The sequence below is a fragment of the Salarias fasciatus genome, chromosome 1 (genome assembly GCF_902148845.1).
Source record: "Salarias fasciatus chromosome 1, fSalaFa1.1, whole genome shotgun sequence".
In the NCBI taxonomy this organism is placed as follows: Eukaryota; Metazoa; Chordata; class Actinopteri; order Blenniiformes; family Blenniidae; genus Salarias; species Salarias fasciatus.
The window spans coordinates 39,287,143-39,313,085 of NC_043745.1; the positions used below are offsets into that span (position 1 = coordinate 39,287,143).

The following is a 25,943-nucleotide window of genomic DNA, read 5'->3' on the forward strand; positions in this document are numbered from 1 at the left end:
GTAGCTCAGATGGTTAGAGCGGGTTGTCTTATAACCGGAAGGTTGGCGGTTCGATCCCCGTTCCCGCAGGCGTAAAACTGTCGTTGTGTCCTTGGGCAAGACCGTCACCCACCTTGCCTAAGTATGAAAGTTGTGAGAGTGAATGGTTGGTGTTGGTGGTGGTGGTGGTGGTGGTGGGAGGGGCCGATGGCGTCAGTCTGCCCCAGGACAGCTGTGGCTACAGCAGCAGCTTACCACCACCCAGTATGGAGAGAATGAATAATGCAATGTAAAGCGTCTTTGAGTGTCCAGAAAAGCGCTGTATAAAACCACTGCATTATTATTACCTCCGCCAGGAGGTTATGTAATCATGTTGGTTTGTTGGTTGGTTGGTTTGTTAGCAAGATCCCGGAAAAAGTAATTGACGGATTGCAATGAAACTTTGTGGAAAGGTGGGTCTTGGGCTAACTTAGAATTGATTAAATTTTGGTCATGATTCGGATCACTGTCTGGATCCAGGAATTTTTTAAAGGATTCTTTATCATTGAGAGATAGGGAGTCTTTCACATGGTTGGGCAGGCCCGCCGACAGGGGGCGACGAACGCCTAGTTCACAGGACGCGTCGCTTCCGACGTGGAAGTGTGAAGCGCCGCGCACCGACTGTCAGATCGGCGCCCCGTTAACCTCTCTGACAGTTCATACAGGAGACGCGGAGGACGCGCCGTGGACCGCGGCGCTCCGCTCCTCTCTATTTTCTCCGCGAGCCGCGCCGTGCACCGCCGTGCACCGCCGTGCACCGCCGTGCACCGCCGTGCACCGCCGTGCACCGCCGTGCACCGCCAGTTAAAGCTGGACAGAGCAGATCGCACCACACAGGAAGTCGGGAACGGAAAATATAAGAGAATCCGGTCAATTTTCAAATTAAAATGAACTAAAATAACATAAATTGTTGCTTTTCGGTTTTCCTTTTCAGATAAACACACACACACATACACAGGGAGAGAGGGCAACAGGGCGACAGAGAGAGGCGCCGCACGCTGCAGCGCTCGGCTCCGATCACACCCCGATCACAATGTTGTGTGATTATATCTGGTGTTCTTATGGTTGTTGGTGACTGATTTGAGCTGTGGTGGAGGTCTGCCTCTCTGAGTGCCAATTTCTGGTTATTAGTATTATTATTATTATTATTATTACAGTGTTCATGTTGAGGTTGAGGGTTCGATCCCCACTGATAGGCCGATGCGGTCCGGTCCAGCCGTGGTTCAGCCGTTTGGTTGTCCTCGGTTTCCGTGGAGACAGAAGGTCCAGATTGGACCCTCTCATGTAAACAGACTCAAAACTGACGTCTGACGTTTTCAGTTGAAATGGTTGAATTCAAGACGTGGACCAGGACCTGGACCTGGAACAGGATATGGACCAGGACCTGGACCCGGAGCCAGACCCAGGACAGGGATAAGGACCCGGACCAGGACCAGGATAAGGACCTAGACTTGGACCAGGCCCTGCAGCCTCACACCCAGCAGACTCTGAATGAAGCCTTCATTCCTCCGTCCTGACTGGTGTCTGCTGCCCCCTGGTGGCGGTGAATTCCTCCTCAGTGACCCCGCTCTGACCTCTGACCTCTGCCCTCTGTGTGGGCCGCCGTCAGAGCCGCTCGGCGCCGCTCCGGTCTCCGACCGGCTCGTCGTTAAAAGGTGATTACTGCAGGAGGACGCGGCGGCCGGAGGTCAGAGGTCACCGCTATAATGACAGTTTGATTCCGCCTCCGGACCGACGCCTGGCCCGAGGGCTCCGGCATCGATTAGTGCCGCGGCCGCTTCCCCACGATCAGCTGCGGAGACGAGCTCATTAGAGGCAGTGGAGGAGCTCACACACACGCACACAAACACAAACACACACACACACGTGCGCCCGTGACCCCCGCCTCAGCGCTGAACCGGGCCATCCATCTGCCCCCTTCCCCCCCGTCATCGACCCGCTGCCACACAGAATGAAATATGTCGCCACTAATTACTATTATTAATTGGAAAAAGGAAATCAATGAGTGTGTGTGTGTGTGTGTGTGTGTGTGTGTGTGTGTGTGTGTTTTGTGGGTCATCTGCTTATAACTCAACTGTGACACACTTCTTCAGTCTGTCAGGATTTCATGAATTCATTACACACACACACACACACACACACACACACACACACACACACACACACACACACACACACACACACACACTGCTTGTGTTTATGTTGTTCAGGGTTTTGCTTTAAAACTTTTTCTAAATTATAGAGCATCTTCCTCGTCTGACATCAGATTATAGAGCGTCTTCCTCCTGTACTTTCCGGGTTTGTCCATCATCTGCCCCCTCTGTCTGTGTGACCTTTGACCTCCTGCATGTGGTCCCTCCATCCAGATCCCTCAGCTTGTCCTCTCTGTCCTTCCTGTCCTCTCTCTGGTTTTTGTTCGGTGACCCTGGTTTCCTGAACGGAGCTTTTTGATACATTTTATCGTCTTTATGATTTAATAGTTCAGTCAGGTGGAAACAGGATTTCTCAGTTAAAGCTAGGGTTGGCGATCTTGGAAAACTAGCATGTGGCACGAATGTAGCATCTCCCCAAGGCTCCGCCCAGCTCCCACCCCATTGGAGGAGCTCCGTTGGGAGCGGAGACACAGAGACGGTGCGCGCAGCACTTCCGCGTCCAGTGCGTTCCTGGCGTAACTTGTCCTCAGCGCTTCGTTTCTTCGTTTTTCATATTTGCACTATGCCAAGTATGGCGCACTCACCGGTAAGTAAAGCCCCAAACATTCTTCTCCGCCATCCTGCAACGACGCTCCGTCCTTCTACGCGCGCACTGAATCAGGGTCAGTGCACGCCATTGACATGTACGCGCAGGGGGCAGGTCGAACGGGGAAGGGATTTGATTGGTTTAAAAAAAGGTGTCCCGTCAAGACGATTGGTTGCTGTTTTTCCCGTTTTACTCCTGCTGTAGATAGCGGATATTTTCCAAACTACTTTAAGAACACGCTATGAATTGTTTCCCATCAGGTCATAAAGATCATTTTAACCAGTATTTAAAAAAATGTATCTCATTCAAATCGCCAACCCTAGCTTTAAGAGTTCTGATGCACTGTTGGGACCGTTACTCGGACTGTTGGACCGTTGCTTGGACTGTTGGACCGTTGCTCGGACTGTTGGACCATTGGTCGGCAAAGGGGTAGAATTCCCCCATTCAGACCGTCAACTGCTCAGAGAACTCCCCCGATGGACTGTATTAAGGCCTCAGTATGCTCCCCCGTCACCGCGACGGCGTTCCTACGTCTACGTCTTAGCCCTACGACGCGCTACGCCAGGGCTTGACGTGCGCCTCCCGAAAATCGCGACTTCGTGTCGAGGCGACGCGTGGTGACGTGAACGTCGAGGGCTGTGATTGGTCCGCTTTCGCGTTGTTTATAGAATAAAGTAAAACTCACCCAGAATGCTTTTCTGATCTGAACAGAGCTTTGGGAGAAATTTAGATCCAAAATGGAGCAGCGCACATCCCTGTACTGTTAGCAGTGTTAGCACTGCTAGCAGGCGGGGCTGTGTGTATAGCTGCTCCTAAAACGGCTTTAATCGTCCAAAAGCTCATTAGTTTCACCAATATTTCATCACGGTCCGCTCAGCCTCTCCTCCTCCACAGCCCGGTGTCACCAGATATGTCATATATGCAGATATATGTTTGGTAAATGCACGCGTGTCTAGATACGTACGTCTAGATATCTATGTCTATAGATCTATGTCTAGGTAAAGCCGGAGCTACGGAAGCCGCATTGTTGTTGTAACTGCTAGCGGCTTGGCGGTGAAGTTGCAGAGGAGGGCGTTCCCTTGACGCAGAAGCAAGATATGTTCAGTAGCGGTGAAGGTTTGCCGGCGTAGGAACGGCGTGGCGGCGACGGGGGAGCATACTGAGGCCTTTACTGTTGGACTGTTGGCCGGAGTGTTGGACCGTTGGTCGGACTGTCCGACCGTCGGACCGTCGGTCTTGGAGACGTTCCTGAACTCCCTGAACCTGGAACCAGGACGTATGCAGCCTGAAGAGAGCAAACAAACACGGGATTCCATCCTGTCATGAACTCGGCAAGAAGAGAACAGAAACAGCTGCTGATGGTCGGGAGGCGCCGATTCCTCATTTTCCAGTGAGTGTTAAAGTTTGACGAATCCGCAGCTTCATAAAACGCTGCTGGAGAAGGACTGGCTGCTCAGAGGTCCGGGTGGAGCAGTGCGGCTGGAGCTTCCTCCACCTGCCAGGAAGACGTGTGGCTTCATTACGGCCCGGCTCCCCTCCAGCGGCTCAGGATGGGCCGATAAAGCCGCTCCGCCGCTGAATAATGAACTGAATGAAGCAGTGCGGCGCAGCGCCGCCCCTCCTCCACCCGCTACACCCTCCTGGCAGCCAGTCGTTTGGTTCCTGCTGTGAACTCGGCTCAGGAAGTACCGGAGGAGCGACAAGCTGTTCCTCCTCCCGGCTGTTCCTCCTCCCGGCTGTTCCTCCTCCAGGCTGTTCCTCCTGTTCTTCCAGGCTGTTCCTCTTCCAGGCTGTTCTTCCAGGCTGTTCCTCTTCCAGGCTGTTCTTCCAGGCTGTTCCTCCAGGCTGTTCCTCCCTCTGTTCCTCCGCCTCATCGCAGTGCGGCAGGGACTCGGACTGTGGACCGTCTCACCGTGAGGCGACAGGACTTCCCGCTCCTCCTCTGCAGCTCAGTGTGGACGCAGCGTTGCATCAGATCGTTAACTTTAATTTATGAAGCGTTCGGGGAGAGAGAGAGAGAGAGAGAGGGAGGGAGAGAAAGGCTTGCTTCAATTAAACAGCAGAGACGCCACTTTTCCAAAGGAAACGACCCCCAGCGCTCCCCAGCACTCCTCCTACAGGCTCCCCGGGGTTCCACCCCCCTCCCCCACACCCCCCCAACCCCCCCACAAAGATCCTGACTCCTGCACAACTTAATGACAATTAGTGTTTCACCACAGCGGCTAGTCCTCTATAAAGAGAAAGAAAGATGAAAAGAAATGTCACAACGTGCTGAGAGAAGAAATGATGTTCAAGTCCTCAGAGGAGGAAGATGCTCTATAACCTGTTAGAGGAGGAAGAGACAGAGAGTCAGGTGGGCGGAGTCGGGAGGAGGTGGGCGGGGCTAGGAGAGGGAGGAGGTGGGAGGAGTTGATTTCCAATGGAAAACCAAGCTTGTTGCGTTTGTGTTTCTGCTGAGAGAGAGAAAACGCTCCGACTCCGTCTCCATGGAAACGGGCAAAAAAGACATGAATGAAAAGCTGCTCCTGGTTCCAGTCCAGGTTCTCCTGGTCCTGGTTCTGGTTCTGGTTCCAGTCCAGGTTCTCCTGGACTTAGTACTTTTCGAGTTGACAGTCTCCATAACAGTCCACCTTGATGTTCTGTCCAACGAACGTCCGTGTTCTCCAGTGTTCATGTTTAGAGCGGATTGTTGTCCGTGGTTTCATCACAGCACCACCTACTGGACCAACATGAAAACTTCATGGTTTCCAGTGCTTCTGTTTCCATGGAAACAGACATGGTTTCCTCTCTCCAGGTGTGAACGGAGTCTGAAGCAGCTTCCTGAAGGCACCGATTCATTCCTTCATTCCTCCTCAGGGTTTCAAATAGAAACATGAAAAGAACAAAATTTACCCAGAAGCATCAGGGTGCCCCCCCCCCCCCCCCCCCCCCGATCTTTTCTGCTGTTTGGGTTGAACTCCGTTGAGATAACCTGGTAAAAGCCATATTGACGTGCACTTACGAATTGTTTCACATGTCAATCTGGGATTTCACTCGGCAAATCCGTTCGGGGAAGGAGGGACTTGCTGTAGAACTCTTTGTGTTCATTGGACGGAAGGACAGTGCGTCCGCCTAACCATGTTTGGTTTCAGCCAATCACCACAAAGAAAAAACCTCTTGCTTGCCGGCAAGGTTACTGTTGAGAGACGGGGTCGTCTCGGCCCATACCCACCCTCCTGTCCTCACGCCGCCTCCTGTCCCCCCGTCCTCCTGTCCCCCCCCCCGTCCTCACGCCGCCTCCTGTCCCCCCCACCTCCCCAGGCTGTGACAGCGACTCCTGGGGTCCTCACTGCAGCCGCCGCTGCCAGTGCCTGAACGGCGCCCGCTGCAACCCCATCACGGGCGCCTGCGTCTGTCCTGCCGGCTTCCAGGGCTGGCGCTGCGAGGACGCCTGTGGCGCCGGCCTCTACGGCAAGGACTGCCTGCTGGAGTGCCGCTGCCTCAACGGCGCCACCTGCCACCACCGCACCGGCGAGTGCCTGTGCGCGCCCGGATACACCGGAGCCGTGTGAGTGCCTCACCCGTTTCAGAGCGAAGACGCCGCGACGGTCAGCGAGCGGCGGCTTCAGCGTCACGCTGTTCTTTCCGGATGGTTCCAGCTGCGAGGAGCCGTGTCCGCCGGGGAAACACGGACCGCAGTGTGAGCACCGCTGCCCCTGCCAGAACGGAGGAACCTGCCACCACGTCACCGGAGAATGCTCCTGCCCCGAAGGATGGATGGTGAGCTAGGCTAGCATGTAGCGTCCTGATAGCACATAGCATCCTGCTAGCATGTAGCATCCTGCTACCATGTAGCATCCTGCTACCATGTAGTGTCCTGCTAGCATGCAGCATCCTGATGGCACGTAACATCCTGATAGCACGTAGCATCGTGCTAGCACATAGCATCCTGATAGCACGTAGCATCCTGATAGCACGTAGCATCCTGATAGCACATAGCATCCTGTTAACATGTAGCATCCCGTGTGAACGTACCCCCCTGCTATTACGTAGCCTTCCGCTAGCACATAGCCTCCTACTAGCACATAGCATCCCACGAACATGCAGTGTGCAGCTGGCACTGAACATCCAGTTAACACCTAGCCTCCTGCTAACCTGTAGCCCTTTGCTAACACCTAGCGTCCCGCGAGCACCCTCACCCTTCCTGTCTCACCCTGGTCTTGGTCTCACCCGGGTCCTGGTCTCACCCCAGTCCCGGTCTCATGCCGGTCCCGGTCTCACCCCGGTCCTGGTCCCCCCTCAGGGTCCGGTCTGTGCCCAGCCGTGTCCGTCCGGCCTGTTTGGGATCAACTGCTCGGAGCAGTGCACGTGTCGGAACGGCGGCCTGTGCGACCACGTCAGCGGCCAGTGCCAGTGCAGCGCCGGTTTCATCGGAGAGAGGTACAGGGGCGGGAAGGGGTGTGGTGGGGGTGGGGTTCTGGGGGGGGGGGGTTGAATCTGGTCCACAGCTCCATCACTGCAGACACTCTGACACTTCTGTTGAATTAATGAAGGATCAAAGAGACGCAGGAAACTGTAATAAACATGGAGGATAAGAAGCAGAGATCAGGGAGGGGGGTGGAGGTGGAGGTGGAGGGGGAGGGTGGTCAGCAGGAGCCTCTGAGGAACTCCACCAGCAGGAGTCGCTGTTCCCCTCGGGATGCAGGTCTTGGTTTCTAGGTTCAGATTCTAGGTTCCAGGATCCGGGTTCTGGGTTCCTGCTCCCAGGACTTACAGGAACAGGCTCTTCTTGGAGCAGAGACTTGTGGAACAGAGTCAGTTCTTGTGGTCTTAATGTTCCGGCCGATGGCTGGACGTTCTCCGAGTGTCTTCATTCTCCACACGTCCTGCAAGACGGAGACAAATCTGTCCATTAGAGCTGCTGCTCCACCGTATCTCCACCCGCTGCATCACTCCATCACTGCTGCCCCTGTTCAGAGGAGGAGGAAGAGAAGAGGAACGGGGGGGGGGGGGGGGGGGGGGGGGGGGGGGGCAGCGCAGCGCAGCGCAGCACCGGCGTCCACAGCAGCTTCACCGAGGTTTATTCATTCAGGGTTTCATTACCGGACGTTCAGTTCAACTGGTTTCAGTTCAACTCGCTGTGAGGAGAAGCAAACTTCTGATGAACAAACGGAAAATCTAAATGTCAACTGAGACACACACACACACACACACACACACACACACACACACAGCTTGTTCTGCCTCCTTCTCTTCAGGGTTCTTCTAACGGATCGTTCCTGCTTGGACTGGGTCAGGGTTTTGGGTTTAGGTTCCAGCAGGTTCTCTGGGACGTTCTGACAGGTTGTCATGTTGTGATGTTGTTCATGAAGGCTGTCGGGGTGAAAGGTCACCTAGACTTTCTGACTCTGACCCCTGACACGGAGCCCTGACCCTGTCCTGTGTGTCCCTGCAGGTGCCAGGACGAGTGTCCCGTGGGGCTGTTCGGTCCTCAGTGCTCGCTGCGCTGCTCCTGCCTGAACGGGGCCCGGTGCCTCCAGACCAGCGGGGTCTGTCTCTGCCAGCCGGGCTTCCAGGGCCCCGGCTGCCAGGACCGGGTCTGTCCCGAGGACCGCTACGGCCCGGCCTGCGACAGACCCTGTCCCTGCAGGCCCGACAGCACGCTCAGGTACGGACAGAACCAGGACAGGACCGGGACAGAGCCAGGACAGAACCGGGACAGAGCCAGGACAGAACCGGGACAGAGCCAGGACAGGACCGGGTCAGAACCGGGACAGAGCCAGGACAGAGCCGGGACAGAGCCAGGACAGAACCGGGACAGGACCGGGACAGAGCCAGGACAGAACCGGGACAGAGCCAGGACAGAACCGGGTCAGAACCGGGACAGAGCCAGGACAGAGCCGGGACAGAACCGGGACAGAACCGGGACAGAACCGGGACAGAGCCAGGACAGAACTGGGACAGGACCGGGACAGAGCCAGGACAGAGCCGGGACAGAACCGGGACAGAGCCAGGACAGAACCAGGACAGAACCAGGACAGAACCGGGACAGAACCGGGACAGAGCCAGGACAGGACCGGGTCAGAGCCAGGACAGAACCGGGACAGAGCCAGGACAGAGCCGGGACAGAGCCAGGACAGAGCCGGGACAGAACCGGGACAGAGCCGGGACAGAACCGGGACAGAGCCGGGACAGAACCAGGACAGGACCGGGTCAGAGCCAGGACAGAACCGGGACAGAACCAGGACAGAACCGGGACAGAGCCAGGACATAACCGGGACAGGACCGGGACAGAGCCAGGACAGAACCGGGACAGAACCGGGTCAGAGCCAGGACAGAACCGGGACAGAACCGGGACAGACCAACTCAGACACTGTCCTGACGTCTCGTTCTGTCTTAATTTCTTATTGAAGAAACAAGAAGTTTATATCATGAAGTTCTCAAAATACAGAACCAGGTTGTAAGACTGTCTCTCCTGGTCTCCCTTGGTCCCTCCTGGCCCCCCCCCCCCCCGGTCCCCCCCGGTCCCTCTGGCTCCTCTGGTTCCTCAGCTGCCACCCCCTCTCCGGGGCCTGCTCCTGCGCCGCCGGCTGGGCGGGGCTCTCCTGTAACGAGTCGTGTCCGGCCGGCTTCTACGGAGAAAACTGCAGAGAGGAATGTTCCTGCAGGAACGGAGCCGACTGCGACGGCGTCACCGGGGCCTGCACCTGCTCCCCGGGGTACCTGGTGAGTGACGGCAGCACCTCCACCCTCCACCCGACCTCCACCTGACCTCTACCCGACCTCCACCCGACCTCCACCTGACCTCTACCTGACCTCTACCCGACCTCCACCCGACCGTCACCTGACCTCTACCCGACCTCCACCCGACCTCTACCTGACCTCTACCCAACCTTCACCCGACCTCCACCCGACCTCCACCCGACCTCTACCTGACCTGCACCTGACCTCTACCTGACCTCTACCCGACCTCCACCCGACCTCTACCTGACCTCTACCCGACCTCCACCCGACCTCTACCTGACCTCTACCCGACCTCCAACCGACCTCCACCCGACCTCTACCTGACCTGCACCTGACCTCTACCACACACCCATTAGCTTTAGCATCTCCATCTAATGCTAATGCTAAAGCTTGCTGGCTTTGTGGTGAGTTGCGGAGCTGCTGTCTCTCTGAGCCCAGGGTTCTCCAGTGTTCTCTGAGAGGAACTGAAGGTTCTTCAGTCCGTCCGTCTGGGACCATTTCACATTTCTCTGAGATTTTTCTGGATTTTCTGAATTGAGTCGAGAAACTGACCGACCTTTGACCTCCCTGCTGGTCGGGTCGCCCCGGCGTGCGGTGCTCTGCTGGAACCTGTTGATCGCTCTCTTCTCGGGTCTTACCCTGATTTGAAGAAAAGCAGCAGGTTGATTTAACTTTAGCGGATCCTCTGGAGGAGCATCAGGACCCTGGAGTTCCCCGCCGGTCTTCCTTTATTTTTTTTACACAATTTTTTTTCCCTTTTTTCCCAGAAATCTTTAACCCGGTAACTTTCTTAATAAGACCGGTGTCTCCGGCTGGCCCTGCTCCTCCGGCGGCTGCCTGGGCTTTAGATTAATGACGGTTGGAGCAAGAGGAGCTTTAATTAGAGCAGAGGCTGATGGATGGAGGCGTCCAGAGGCTCCGCCCCCTGTCCGTCCTCCAGACGCTCTGATTGGCCCACAGAAGCTCCGCCTCTTTATCTGTGGTTCAGAATGATTTAAAGCTTCAGCTGCTTCTCCTGTTCCTGGATCCGGGTCTGATGGAGCTGCTGACCCCTGTGACCCCACTGTGACCCCACTGTGACCTGACAAGAACCTGAGTGTGACCTCACTGTAGCATGCGTCACCTCAGTGTGACCGCAGCCTGACCTCAGTGTGACCTCCGTCTGACCTCAGTGTGACCTCCGTCTGACCCCTGTCCCTGCAGGGGGAGGACTGCTCCCTCCTCTGTCCAGCTGGTCTCTTCGGGGTGAACTGCTCCTCCGCCTGCTCCTGTCAGAACCTGCTGTCCTGCTCCCATGTGGACGGTTCCTGTTCCTGCAGAGACGGTGAGAACCCAGAAACTCCAGGTCCTGTTCTACTGTTCTATGTTCTACTGTTCTATGTTCTGCTGCTCGTCACCAACAGTCAAAACACAAACAAGTTGCAGAGCGGTTAGAAGAAGAACCCTGTCAGCCTGAGATCAGGGCGCCGTGAACCCGGCAGAGTGATGACAGAGAACCCTGTCAGCCTGAGATCAGGGCGCCGTGAACCCGGCAGAGTGATGACAGAGAACCCTGTCAGCCTGAGATCAGGGCGCCGTGAACCCGGCAGAGTGATGACAGAGAACCCTGTCAGCCTGAGATCCGGGTCACCGGGATTGAACCAGATGAACCCGTGTGATCGGAGGCTGGGGCCGTCTGGGTTCTCCGGGTTCTCGTCCCGTCAGGTTCTCTCCTCCGTGTCACAAATCCCCAACGTCGCAGTGCAAAGCATTGTGGGATTGCATCAGGTGACATCTGGATCAGGATTCAATCTGACCGACAGAACCAGGTAACCATGGAAACGCTGCTGTTGAGAACATCTCCCAAGGTGGAACTTTTCAAAACCGCTTGGGTTCCGTCTCCATGGAAACGGAAAACAGAACTTTCTGGAACCTGGTCCTGGTCCTGGACCTGGACCTGAGCGTAGAGCTGAGAGGAACAGAACCGGAGCGTAGAGCTCCGGTGTGGTTCCTCCAGAACCTGGACTGGCTCCTGTGTGGTGGTTCTGGTTGGTCCTGACGGGGTGTGTGTGTGTGTGTGTGTGTGTGTGTGTGTGTGTGTGTGTGTGTGTGTGCAGGCTGGCAGGGCGTGGACTGCTCCATCCCGTGCTCCAGCGGGACCTGGGGTTCTGGCTGTAACCAGACCTGCCGGTGTTCTAACGGGGCCTCCTGCGATCCCGTTAACGGAACCTGCACCTGCTCCGCCGGCTGGAGGGACGAGTTCTGCGACGTGCCGTGTCCGGTGAGCGGCGGGTTCCGTCATGGAACTGGGACTAGTTTAGTACCACACTGGTTTCGTACTGGACTGATCTAGTACCCGTATGGGTTTAGTACCGGACTGGTTTAGTACCGGACTGGTTTAGTACCGGACTGGTTTAGTATATCACACAACTAGACCCAGACTCTTCAGTCCTTGGGACTGCTCCGCTGGCGTCAGACCAGTTCCTCATGGCAGGTGTAGTCCTGGTGGTCCGGGTGGTTCTGACCCGGTCCTGTTCCGTCGGCCTCCAGGAGGGCTCCTTCGGCCTGGACTGCTCCGAGCGCTGCGACTGCCTCCACTCCGACGGCTGCGACCCGGAGAGCGGCGCCTGCCGCTGCCTGGCCGGATGGACCGGTGAGTCCCCCGTAACCCGGTCCGGATCGGTGAGTCGCCCCCATTTTCTGGTCGGGACCCGGTGGGGCCACAGTGGTTCAGGTCAAAGGTCAAATCAGAACCTGTCACATAACCATCACACACCTTAAGATTCTAGAACCAAGAATCCAACTTTACCTGGGCCTCAGTCTCAAACGGAACTGAAACCAGACTTATCAAACTATGCTAGGACTCAGACCGGTCTGTCTGGACCTGGTGTCTGGATCTAATCCCAGAGTCCCGTCAGTCCTCCAGACGCCCCCTTCAGGCCGTGGAGTGAACCACAGGTTGGTGTTTTCACTCGATACTGCTGCTGAGTGAGCCAGGTCTACGCCTTCAATCCGGATACTGTTAAACCCAGACCAGAACCCGGTTCCGGGTCCAGAAGCAGGTTTAAATGGTGAAGCTGCTCGGTGACCTAAGACGAGCTCAGGATTCAGGCTCCGCTCCGAAAGCAGACCGGAGAAAAACACCGAGCCGGAGAGGAAACGACCGGCGGAGCGGCGAGTGGAGGCCAGGCCGGGCGGACATTTGTCATGATGAAGGCTGGACGCTTCCGAATGATCAGCCCGGAGGGCGGCGGGGGCGGGGGAGGGGGTGGGGGGAATACCTGAGCAGACTGAGGAGGGGGGGGTGGGGGCTGGGGGGGTGGGGGCTGAACGCCACCAACAAATCAGTCCAGCAGGCGACAGACTTGGAGCTATAACTCTGAAGGGGACGGAGAGTCGGGCTGACTGCAGTAAATCATCCTCACTGACACCGCCTGGGGGGGGGGGGGGGGGGGGGAGGAAGAGGGGGGTGGAGGAGGGGGGGTGGAAGTGGGGGAGGGGGGGTCAGATAGAGAGCAGTGTCTCATTTCCTCCACCGACACCAAGACTTCTTCCAGTTCTCCTCCTGATGGTCAATGAGCAGCGGAGTCCAGACCAGAGGAGGATGATGATGATGACGGTGATGATGATGAGGATAATGGTGATGATGAGGATGGTGATGATGACGGTGACAAGGATGAGGATGGTGATGATGATGATGATGAGGGTGAGGATGATGATTAGGATGATGATGGTGATGATGATGAGGGTGAGGATGATGATTAGGATGATGATGAGGATGGTGATGATGATGATGATGATGATGATGACTCCACGCCGACCCCCGAGTGAGTTCTGGTAGGAACAGGAAGCCGGTCAGAACTTTTAGAACTCCAGACTCTGAAGGACAACGTCTGAGTCTGACCCTGGCCCAGATCATGGCCCAGATCCTGGTCCAGACCCTGGTCCCAGTCCACATTCTCCTGGTCCCAGTCCTGGTCCCAGTCCTGGTCCCAGTCCTGGTCCCAGTCCTGGTCCCAGTCCTGGTCCCTGGTCTGATTTCTTTTTCTCTCATCGTCTCAAGAATCTTTTAGGTTTTCCTGTTTTCTCTCATCTTTCTCTCTCCTGCTCTCTCACTGCATGGACAGATAGATCCATCACACACACACACACACACACACACACACACACACACACACACACACACACACACACACACACACACTCCTCTGTGTTATTATCTGGCTGTGTGGCTGATTGTGAGGATGGACGTACAGTGAGAAGCCTCCATCCCTGCTGAGCAGCACGCACACACACACACACACACACACACACACACACACACACACACATATGCAACGCTGATGAAAGATGGAGACATTTCAGGGTATTAAAGAGTAAAAAGTCTCAGAGAATCACAGGAAACTTTCTAAACTTTTATGTGTGTGCAGGTGTGTGTGTGTGTGTGTGTGTGTGTGTGTGTGTGTGTGTGTGTGTGTGTGTGTGTGTGTGTGTGTGTGTGTGTGTGTGTACGTACGGGTATTTCTATGCTTGTGGGGACCAAATGTCCCCACAAGGATAGGAAAACCTGGCACAACCTGCCTCGTGGGGACATTTTTTTGGGTCCCCATGAGGGGAAACAGTGTTTTCTTGGCCAAGTTGTTACTGAAAAAAGTAAAAGTGCAAAAACATTTCTTTAGGGCTACGCTTTGTTTTGGTGTGGGTTAGGGTTAGGAGTTAGACATGAATGGGAGTCAATGGAAGGTCCCCACGAGGATATAAATACAAACGTGTGTGTGTGTGTGTGTGTGTGTGTGCGCGCGCGCGCAGGCGTGCGCTGTGACGGTGTGTGTGTCGGGGGCCGCTGGGGCCCGGACTGCTCGTCCAGCTGCAGCTGTCTGAACGGAGGCTCCTGCTCCCCGGAGGACGGCTCCTGCGTGTGCGCTCCCGGTTACCGCGGCAACAGCTGCAGACGAGGTAAACACCCCGCTGGTTGGCGTTCGCGCTATCAGACGGGCGCTCCCATCACCGCTCTCTCGCTGCAGCCTGTCCTGCGGGGTTCTTCGGCCAGCGCTGCAGCCAGGCCTGTCCTCAGTGCGTCCACAGCGATGGACCCTGTCACCACGTCTCCGGACACTGCGAGTGTCTGCCCGGCTTCCACGGCTCCCTCTGCAACCAAGGTGGGTTCATGAACCAGTCCAAACGTAGTCCAAGAAGTCTGAAACCAGTCTAGAACTAGTCCAAAAAGTCATTTTCCTGCCCAGAATTAGTCCAAAGAATCTAAAACGTGTCCATAACTAGTTAAAAAAGTCACAAGCCAGTCCAGCACTAGTCCAAAAAGTTTAAAACTAATCTAGAACTAGTAAAAAAAAAACCTCTAAAAAAAAAGTCCTGAAATAGTCCAAAAGTCATCAACCAGTACAAAAATTCTGAAACCACTCCAAAACTAGTCAAAATAGTCTGAAACCAGTCCAGAATTAGTCCAAAAAATTCGTAAACCAGTCCAAAATTAGTCCAGTCATTAATGAGTCCATAACTAGTCCAAAAAAATCCTAAACTTGTCCATAACTAGACCAAAAAGTCTGAAACCAGTCCAGAACTAGTCCAAAAAGTGATAAACCAATCCGTAACTGGTCCAAAACGTGAAACCGTTGTGTGATGTCAAATTGTTTTTTGCCTCTTTAATAAGTGAAAGTGAAGCTAAACAGGAAGTCCCAGCAGGGGGCGCCGTTTCTATCGGGGTGCCTGCCTGGATACGACACCTGCGGAAGCGTTGCTGCTCGTCAGGCCGTGATGAAGAGCTGTTCTGCACGCGCTCAGTAGAGAGACTGCAACAGAAACCAACAGCGCCAGCTGGTGGTTCACCAAGCTCACTGCATCGTTTTCCTTGTTTCTGCCGTTTCCATGGCGATGAACATCGTTTTCAGAATGTTGCTGTGTAAACATGAAAGTTTTGGGGATGGTGGCGGCGGTGTCCCACCCTGCATTGCTCCAGACCTCCAGCAGGGAGCGTCTCTTTCATCTCGACGCTCTTTTCTCTGACTGAATGATGTCAGTGACTCCGCCCTCCAGACGGCGGCTGAGAGGAAGGAGAGTCATTCGCAGGCTTTAGTCAGCAGAACCCAGCGTGTTTTGAAGTGGAACCTCAGATTTGGAGAGCGGGAACATCCCGAAGTTCTGGGTCGCTGACCTGAATCGGCCTCTGCTGGATCTCCGATTGCATCCCTTTATTTTAATCTCCTGCTCACGTTATTTGTTTTTTTACTCCAACAATGCATCTCTGTTCTGCTCGTATAGCTTTAGCTGACACAGAAGTGAGAATGATAAAAATGCTCTATAATCTGATGTTAGAGGGGGAAGATGCTCTATTATCTGATTTGATCAGATATTATCTATTGTACCATATCGTACCGTACTGTACCATACCGTACCGTACTGTACCATATCATACCGTACTGTACCACATCGTACCGTACCATATCGTACCGTACTGTACCGTACCGTACCGTACCGTACTGTACCATATCATACCGTACTGTACTGTACCGTATCATACCGTACTGTACTGTACCGTATCATACCGTACTGTACCGTACCGTACTGTACCGTATCATACCGTACTGTACCGTACCGTACTGTACCGTACCGTACTGTACCGTACCGTACTGTACCGTACTGTACCGTACCGTACTGTACCGTATCATACCGTACTGTACCGTACCGTACTGTACCGTATCATACCGTACTGTACCGTACCGTACCATATCGTACCGTACTGTACCGTATCATACCGTACTGTACCGTACCGTACTGTACCGTATCATACCGTACTGTACCGTACCGTACCATATCGTACCGTACTGTACCGTATCATACCGTACTGTACCACATCGTACCGTACCATTTCGTACCGTACCGTACTGTACCGTACCATACCATATCGTACCGTACTGTACCATATCGTACCATACTGTACTGTACCATATCGTACCGTACCGTACTGTACCGTACTGTACCATATCATACCGTACCATACTGTACCGTACCATACTGTACCGTACCATACTGTACCATATCGTACTGTACCGTATCATATCGTACCGTACCGTACCGTACCACATCGTACCGTACCATACCGTACCGTACTGTACCGTACCATATCGTGCCGTACTGTACCGTACCGTACTGTACCATATCGTACCGTACCGTACTGTACCGTACCGTACTGTAACATATTGTACCGTACCATATCGTACCGTACCATATCGTACCGTACCGTACTGTACCGTACCGTACTGTACCATATCGTACCGTACCGTACCATATCGTCCCGTACCGTACTGTACCATATCGTACCGTACTGTACTGTACCGTATCGTACCGTACTGTACCATATTGTACCGTACCGTACTGTACCGTACTGTACCATATCATACCGTACTGTACTGTACCGTATCATACCGTACTGTACTGTACCGTATCATACCGTACTGTACCGTACCGTACTGTACCGTATCATACCGTACTGTACCGTACCGTACTGTACCGTACCGTACTGTACCGTACTGTACCGTACCGTACTGTACCGTACTGTACCGTACTGTACCGTACCGTACTGTACCATATCGTACCGTACTGTACCGTATCATACCGTACTGTACCACATCGTACCGTACCATATCGTACCGTACCGTACTGTACCGTACCGTACCATATCGTACCGTACTGTACCATATCGTACCATACTGTACTGTACCATATCGTACTGTACTGTACCGTATCGTGCCGTACTGTACCATATCGTACCGTACCGTACTGTACCGTACTGTACCATATCATACCGTACTGTACCATATCGTACCATACTGTACTGTACCATATCGTACTGTACTGTACCGTATCGTGCCGTACTGTACCATATCGTACCGTACCGTACTGTACCGTACTGTACCATATCATACCGTACCATACTGTACCGTACCATACTGTACCATATCGTACTGTACCGTATCATATCGTACCGTACCGTACCGTACCACATCGTACCGTACCATACCGTACCGTACTGTACCGTACCATATCGTGCCGTACTGTACCGTACCGTACTGTACCATATCGTACCGTACCGTACTGTACCGTACCGTACTGTAACATATTGTACCGTACCATATCGTACCGTACCATATCGTACCGTACCGTACTGTACCGTACCGTACTGTACCATATCGTACCGTACTGTACTGTACCGTATCGTACCGTACTGTACCATATTGTACCGTACCGTATCGTATCGTACCGTACCATATCGTACCGTACTGTACTGTACCATATCGTACCGTACCGTACTGTACCATATCGTAGCCTGTTTCTCACTGTGTGAGAAACAGGCGATCTGAGGTGCTGGCTGTGAAATGTGAAGATATCAGTTTTCGGGTTGTTTTGCGGCTGACGGGAGCTGGTCGGCTCAGAGAATATTCTGCCTGGTGTCGTCTTAAAGTGTAGATTTTCTAGTTTCATATGATATCCAACATGTTGCGGTGGAGCAAACGGATCTTGCGTTGTGTTGCGTTTTGTGTCTGGAGGTGCGGGTGAGGGGGGCGTGTCCAATTGTTGCATCTGGATTTTAAAGTTGTTATAAAACAAACACTCGGTGGTCAAAGTGCAGCTGGAGCGTTCAGACTATGCTGCGTTCACACCGGCGTCGTGGGCGTTGTCGACGCTTGGGACGCCTCGAAGCTGACGCTCGTGACGCTTCAAGCACGACGCTTGACACCAGGTGGTCACGACGCTCGCGACGCTCTTGATGCGCGTCAGTTTTTGGCGCGCGGGAGGCTGATTTCTGTTTCCAGCTATGGCGGATCGCATCAGGAGTGGCTTGGCTTTATTTGTTCAATAAAGCTAGACCGCCTCGTCGTCGGGCACATGGGCGTCGTCTCTGGGTTCATCCCATTATTCAGAGGCGTTCTGAATTTGGGGAGTTTCACCATTTGCTCCAGGAGCTGCGGGAGGATGAGGGTCGCCTCCAGGGCTACTGTCGTCTCTCCCGGGCCCAGTTTGACGACCTGCTGGCCTGCATCAGTGCTCGGATCAGTCTCCAGGACACCAACTACAGACGCTCAATTCCTCCTGAAGAGCGCCTGTCCATCTGTCTCCGGTTAGTCAGTGACATTGTTTTATGATTTTATCTTACAAAATGCACTTTTTAATCACATAAAGCACATATAGTGCTGGATAAATTAGCACACAGTCTTGGGAGAAAGCAGGGTCAGCCTATCCCTACGTTTTCTTTTACTTAACGTTATTTATATAAAGAGCAAATATGCTAAGCTGGTGTAGACGTGTTCATATGTAGCCTGCTGTAATGTATGCTAAACTTTCATGAGCAGCACTAAACGTGTTCTGAACAGGCGACATCACAGAGAGCGAATGTGACACTATGACACCTGGTGACAGGTGACAGACACGCAGTATGGACTAAATTATTTTGTGACAATATCTACAGATGGAGTTATTGATGTTTTGCTCCCCACGTGCTATGCATGTCACTAAATTTACAGTAAAAAACCACATTGTCTGCTAGTTAAATGTCATTTGCAGTAGGTTTTATAGACATTAGAAAAAAAGATTTTCAATTTTATGAGTGAATTAATATGATTATGTGGTCAAAAATATGCAGTTTATTATTGCTTGCAGGTTTGTGGCCACTGGGGACTCCTCCAGGACCACTGCCAGCAGCTGCAGGGTGAGATAACCCCACCGGTGGTGACAGTCACCTGGAGAGCCTGGTGGAGGAGTTTCTGCCTGTTCCTGGAGCAGAGGACTGCAGGTCCATTGCGGAGGAGTTCCAGGAGCGGTGGAACTTTCCTCTGTGCTGTGGTGCTGTGGATGGGAAGCACATTCAGATGAAGCCCCCCCCCAACTCTGGCTCCCTGTATTTCAACTACAAGTTGACCATTCCCTGGTCCTGCTGGCTGTTGCAGATGCGAGGTACAGGTTCAGGGTGACAGATGTTGGAGGTTATGGCAGAACCAGCGATGGAGGGATCTTTGGCAGGGTCTGCGTGCGGTTACACTGGATCTGCCTCCAGACCAGCACCGACCCGGAGCTGACCCCCGAGGATCCCAGCCTCATGTGTTTGTGGCAGACGAGGCGTTTCCTCTTCGCCTCTACCTGATGCACCTCTTTCCTGGACGTGGTGGTCGAACCCTGGAGCGGCGCATCTTTAACTCCCGCCTCTCCCGGCCCGGCTGGTGGTGGAGGATGCGTTCGGGATTTGGTCGTCACAGTGGAGAATGTTCCGCACTCTGCTGGAAATCCACCCTGAAGTTGTTGAGAAGTGTGTGAAGGCGACGTGTGTTCTCCACTACTTCATGAGGACGTCTGCAGACGGGCGAGCGCCTGCATTCAGAGGAACCGTGGAGCATGAGGAGCCACTTCCAGGTGTGCGGCGGATGGGGGCCAACAAAGCGACCCGAGACGCACTCAACGCTCGAGATGCGTTTATGGCCCACTTCTGCGAGGAGGGAGCAGAACCGAGGAGCCAGCAGGACAGTCCTGTCCTCACAGGACTGACCCACAAATACCTAAAGAGCACTCCTTCTATTATAACATTTAAGCATCTACATTTAACAATGTACTAATAAAAAGAGTTTATTAATGTTTTTCTTGTGTATGTTTCTATATTAAATGCTCTTTGGGGCTTTTTTCATCCTGTTTGCAGGTAATGGCTGCCAGACTCTTCTCCTTCCCCAGACTTCTGTTTCATCACAACATGCACATTCAGACCAGTCTAAACAGCACAAGGTGAAATAAATAAAACACATTTCCAACAAAAAACTGTTTTTTTTTCTTCTAAGATCATATGAAACTAAATATCTACAATTGGGGAAATCAACATTTTCAATCAATCAGGACTATAAAATGATAAAGGTGTGCACACACACACATACACACACACATACAGTCACAGTCAAAAACAGAAAAGAGTTGCAGAGAGCATAACTTTTTTTTTATTTAAAAAAAACATGAAACTATATACATAAAATATAGACAAGAATAGAAAGGATCTTGATTGGAGGAGGTGCGGTGGAAGAGGAGGGACACACCGGAGTCTGGTTCCTCTCCTGCAGAAAGCTTCACCTCATTCAGGTCAAATTACTCAGTTGGCTCCAATTGTTCCAAATTTAGCATAAAAGTGCTGCTTTCATATAATAATTTCTGTATTTGAAATTTGACGAAATCTTTAGATTGAGGCGGCACTTTTTGCAGGAGAGGAAGCAGAGAGAGGAGGAAGTGCTCATCTTCTGAGGAGGGTGTCCTCAGTTCTGCCAGCATCTCCCGCTCAAAGGCTGATGGCTCTGAGTCCTGGAGCCGCGAAAGAACACAGGGCGCTGAGAATCCTGGCAGCTGAAATGTTTCACCCACAATTCAACTAATTATTACAAAGAAAATAACAGAAGCAACTAAATTCTGTGTTAAAAGAAGAGTATGTGTCATTTAACAGTATATAAACAACTTTATGTTAAATTATATCAAAGTAAAAGAGCATTCGTAGTAAAATTGCTATTTAAATTGACCATGATTATTTCACATCTGGGAGCCAAATTTAGCTCACAAGCATGCAAGTTTTCTCACAGCCTTTATTTGCTGTATATTTCTGTAAATGTAAACCAAAAAAAAAAAAGGGCATCTAAAAAAATTCAGTAAAATCCCAAGATTCACAGTTCATCATTCAAAGACGCACAAACAAATGACTACTGGACCCAAAAGTATGATAAAAGTTTCCAAAGAAATATTTTTATGACACAAACACGTAGCTCCCCAAAAAGATAGAAAGATCTATAATAGTTTTTGGAATCTACTTGATTGTGTGGATCTTTTTCAAAGCTTTCAAAATATCCCTAGATTCTCAACCTTAGCAGAATTCCTGCACCCCTGAAGGTGTCGGAGCAGAGGAAGGCCAGCCTGGCAGCAGCAGCAGCAGCCGGTGGTTCAGGCACAGGGGACTCTGGGTCTGAAGAGGATGGTTCTGTCCCAGGTTCTATGTCAGCAGGTTCTGTGTGAAAAAATAAATATTTAAATAAATGCACTGTTTCTGTTTTTTGTTCTAGTTTTCCTAAAAATAAATAGTATTGATATTATTTCCACTGCTTGTTCTCCTGCTACTGATCAGACAGAAACCAGTATTTTGTTTAGCGATCATAAAATGTTTGTGTGAGTGTTTTTTTTTCAACAAAATCAGACATATCAAGCACCTGACATCCCTGCTGCTGCTTCTTCCTGTGGCTCCTCTGGGTGCTCGTACCCTGCTTCCTCCTCTTCCTCGACCCTCGACATGTTGCCTGACGTCTCCCGTGGGGCGATGTGGGGGTCGAGGAAGGATAACAGCTCGGTATTTCCACCCCTTGGCTGACCCAGCCTCTGAACCACTCTCCTTCCTGCTCTCTTGCTCCTTCCTGGACTCCTTGGTGTACTTGTCCCTCAGGCTCTTCCACCCATTTTTGCACAGTTCCTCTGTATAAACATTCGTTTTAGCGGGAAAGATAGCAGCGGCTGTACAGTGTTCTGACTGAATGTAGCTCACAAAACAGCGTCATGAAAAGTTTAGATAACTTACTCGGGACCCCGATCTCCTCACTGATCCTCCCCCAAGCAAGATCCTTCCTATTCTTGTCTCGGTGGTGGAAAGACGACGTGTCTTACAGCTCGGGACGAGCGCACACAGCCGCAATCAACTTGTCCTCCATCGTTGTCTTTCTTTTCCGCACTCCTGGTCCTGACGTAAACGACGTGAAACGTAGTGAAACGTAGTGACGTAGCACTGGAGGGATCGTCTCTGATTGGTTGACGCCCAGCGGCAGCGCGTCGAAAGTTCAGTTTTCCGAACTCTCAAAAAGCGACTCTCACGACGCTCCTGACGCCGGGGATGCCGTCGTGGGCGTCGACGCTCGAAACGCTTGAAAGTCGACGCTCCTGATGCTCCAGAAGCGCCGCCCCGCCGCCCGCCGCTCCACGACGCTCGTCCATAGACTTTGCATAGAAAAGCGCCGCTCACGACGCTTGCGACGTGTCCGGTGTGAACGCAGCAGCTTTTTGTTTGAGACACAGTTGAAAGAAACCATCCTCACAGCATATTTGTCACTTTTTACACTCGTTGAAGTGGAGCAGACGGCTGTTGGATCCGGTACAGAGTCCGGGTTAAATGACTTCCGTGATCAACAAGTCCAATTTGGCCTGGAGTTGTAAGTTAGCAGATCTACACACTAAGTGTCGGCGTACTCCAGGTCGCGGGGTTCTTGAGTCTCAGCCGTGCATGGCTGGAACAGGCGGCTGGCTCGAAGTACGGGTCCTGCTGCAGCCTGAAATCCGTAGTTTCTCCCGGTACCGGTCTTTGTGTTACGTCAAGATTGTCCACTTGGTCTGACAACACAACAGCGTCCCTGCTCTCCTTATCAGTCGACATTTTCAACGTTAAAGAACACGAACGCACATTACTGTATGTAATGAAAGGGCGTGTAACTGGTTGTTTTCACTCCAATATGGCGGCGGTCCTCCGGTTGCCAACCCCCGGGTCATGCGAATGTGCCGGTACTGTGCCGTACCGGACCGTACCGGCACATTCGCGTTGGGAACCAGGGTTTTGTAACCGATTCTAAATGTCAGCTTCTTGGCGGCTGCGCTCGGCACTCGGCCCCGGTCGGTCCGGTGGGGTCTGGGTCTGCCGGTCCGTTACCCAGAGGTCCAGAGTCGTGACCGTGGGCGACGCTGACGTGCACGCTCACCGGGGAAGCAGCCGCCGGCGTCCGTCCTGCTCATTAGCCCGTCTGAACCCGGCAGACTGCCGCTCTTTGAAGCCCCGGCTCCGTCTCTCCCGCCGCCGCCCCCTGGGGTTCACCACGGGCGCTGCGGGCCGAAGAGGCTGACAGGCCGAAGTGTTTAATGAGGAGACGGAGTAACAGGACAACCTGCAGCGTCATGTTCACTGCCCGCTCGTCTTTTTCACAACTTTGACACAGTGAGGTGTTAAAATGTAAAGACGTGGCTGCAAGCGCACGTGGGCTCGCAGACGTGCACTCGCAGACGTGCACTCGCAGACGTGCGCTCGCTCCTGCCAGTTGGTGATCATCAGAAAACGGCCAGACCTCATGAATTCATGATCGCTCTCTTCAGAATGGAGCTTCCTGTTTTATCTGAGCTCCAGTGGCCATCTGTCCTGCGGTCCCTGAAGGCATCACGGCAGGAAGACTGAAAACAAGGTCAAAAGCTAGAACCAGACCCAGACCAGGTCTCAAACCAGATGCAGACCAGGGCTAAACCAGGACTAAAGCCAGGTCCAGACCAGGGCTAAACCAGGTCTAAAGCCAGGTCTAAAGCCAGATCCAGACCAGGTCCAGACCCAGGTCTAGAGCCAGGTTGAAAACCAGATCCAGACCAGGGCTAAAACCAGACCCAGACCCAGGTCTAAAGCCAGACCCAAACCCAGGTCTAAAGCCAGACCCAGACCGAGGTCTAAACCAGGTTTAGAGCCAGGTCCAGACTGAGCCTCCCACTGAACCAGACCTCTTCCCTCCAGCAGCCAGACTGGTTCCGTCCCTCTGGGACCTCCACAGGTCTGGTTCCGGTCTGGTCCTCCAGAACCCGTCTGACTCTCTGGATGTGTCTCGGTTTGGTCCTCAGTTTGTCCCGCCGGACGGTTCGGGAAATCCTGCGCCGAGACGTGTGTCTGCACCAACAACGGAACCTGCAACCCCATCGACGGGTCCTGCCAGTGCTACCCGGGCTGGATCGGAACCGACTGCTCCAAACGTAAGAACCGCCGGACACGAGAACTGCCGGACAGACGTTAGAACCTCCAGACGGGAACCGACGGGGGTACAGAGGCGGTCCAGTCTCCAGGAATCTGGAGTTTCTTTCTTGATTATGATGTTTGTTTATTTCGATGATGTGTGTTTATTTCTGTGTGTGTGTGTGTGTGTGTGTGTGTCTCAGCCTGTCCTCAGGGTCTCTGGGGTCCAGACTGCATCCACACCTGTAACTGTCACAACGGCGCCGAGTGCAGCGCGACGGACGGAGAGTGTCTCTGCAGCCCGGGATGGACGGGACTGTACTGCACCCAGCGTAGGACACACACACACACACGCACACGCACGCACACACACCTTGCAGTTCTCTGCTGGAATTGGTCAGTCCTACACTGCCCTCTTGTGGTCGATTTGTGAAGTTACAGAGAGGCCCTCATGATGATCTCAGGGTCAGGAGATGAGAGAGAACACAGAAAGGCATGTACACACACACAGAGTGTGACTGTGAGTCGCCAGGTGTGTGTGTTTGTGTGTGTGTGTGTGTGTGTGTGTGTGTGTGTGTGTGTGTGATCGGTCACATGACTCTGACTCATGAGTGAAACACAAAATAGGGAGTGCAGCTGTCTGTGAAATGTTTGAAAACAGTGGTGGATCCTGTCTGCTGGAGGAGGAAAGGTGTTCCTGAGATAGCATGAGCATGGCAGAGGAGGAGGATGCTCTAGAATCGATGTCAGAGGAGGAAGATGCTCTAGAATCGATGTCAGAGGAGGAAGATGCTCTAGAATCTGATGTCAGAGGAGGAAGATGCTCTAGAATCGATGTCAGAGGAGGAAGATGCTCTAGAATCTGATGTCAGAGGAGGAAGATGCTCTAGAATCGATGTCAGAGGAGGAAGATGCTCTAGAATCGATGTCAGAGGAGGAAGATGCTCTAGAATCGATGTCAGAGGAGGAAGATGCTCTAGAATCGATGTCAGAGGGGGAAGATGCTCTATCCAGTGTGTGTTCTGCAGGATGTCCCTCTGGGTTCTTCGGCTCTCAGTGTTCTGAAGTGTGTCGCTGTCAGAACGGCGCCGACTGCGATCACGTGCACGGACTCTGTTCCTGCAGGACGGGCTTCATCGGTCCAAGCTGTGAGCTCAGTGAGTATGCGCGCGCGCACACACACACACACACACACACACGCACACACGCGCGCGCTCCTGTAACGGTGCCGTTCTCGCCATTCTCCCAGAATGCCCTGCAGGAACGTTTGGCTACGGCTGCCAGCAGCTGTGCGAGTGCCTCAACAACGCCACCTGTGACTACGTGACGGGAACCTGTTACTGCAGCGCCGGGTTCAAAGGGATCCGCTGCGACCAGGGTGAGGCGCTCTTCATCATCGTCATCGTCGTCGTCCGCGGCCGTGCTCAGTGTGAACTTCCTTTTCTGCTCAGCGGCCCTGGTGATGGAGGAGTTGAACCCGTACACGAAGATCGGCCCGGCGCTGGCGTCCGGGCGCCCGTCGGCCGGCGCCGTGCTGGGAGTCATCCTCCTGCTGCTGCTCGCCGCCGCCATGCTGGGCCTGGTGGTGTGGTTCCGGTACCGGCAGAGGGAGAAGGGGAACCCGGTCCCCAGCGTCAGCTACACCCCAGCGCTGCACCTCAACGCCGCCGACTTCTCCGTGTCAGGTAAACCGCGTCCTCGCCCGGGTTTCAGTGACCGC

The 25,943-nt window shown here is 53.2% G+C and overlaps 1 protein-coding gene across 1 annotated transcript in view; it reads left to right on the forward strand.

Annotated features, from left to right (window-relative positions):
• The window catches only part of LOC115400003 (multiple epidermal growth factor-like domains protein 11), a 40,065-nt gene that overhangs the window by 11,668 nt on the left and 2,454 nt on the right, over positions 1-25,943 (forward strand). The window contains 15 exon segments of the mRNA XM_030107683.1: positions 6,058-6,304; positions 6,396-6,516; positions 7,040-7,176; positions 8,192-8,404; positions 9,288-9,462; positions 10,684-10,804; positions 11,577-11,740; positions 12,010-12,112; positions 14,269-14,415; positions 14,484-14,618; positions 24,115-24,243; positions 24,427-24,555; positions 25,252-25,380; positions 25,473-25,601; positions 25,675-25,908. Coding sequence (XP_029963543.1) covers positions 6,058-6,304; positions 6,396-6,516; positions 7,040-7,176; positions 8,192-8,404; positions 9,288-9,462; positions 10,684-10,804; positions 11,577-11,740; positions 12,010-12,112; positions 14,269-14,415; positions 14,484-14,618; positions 24,115-24,243; positions 24,427-24,555; positions 25,252-25,380; positions 25,473-25,601; positions 25,675-25,908 — 2,313 coding nt within the window.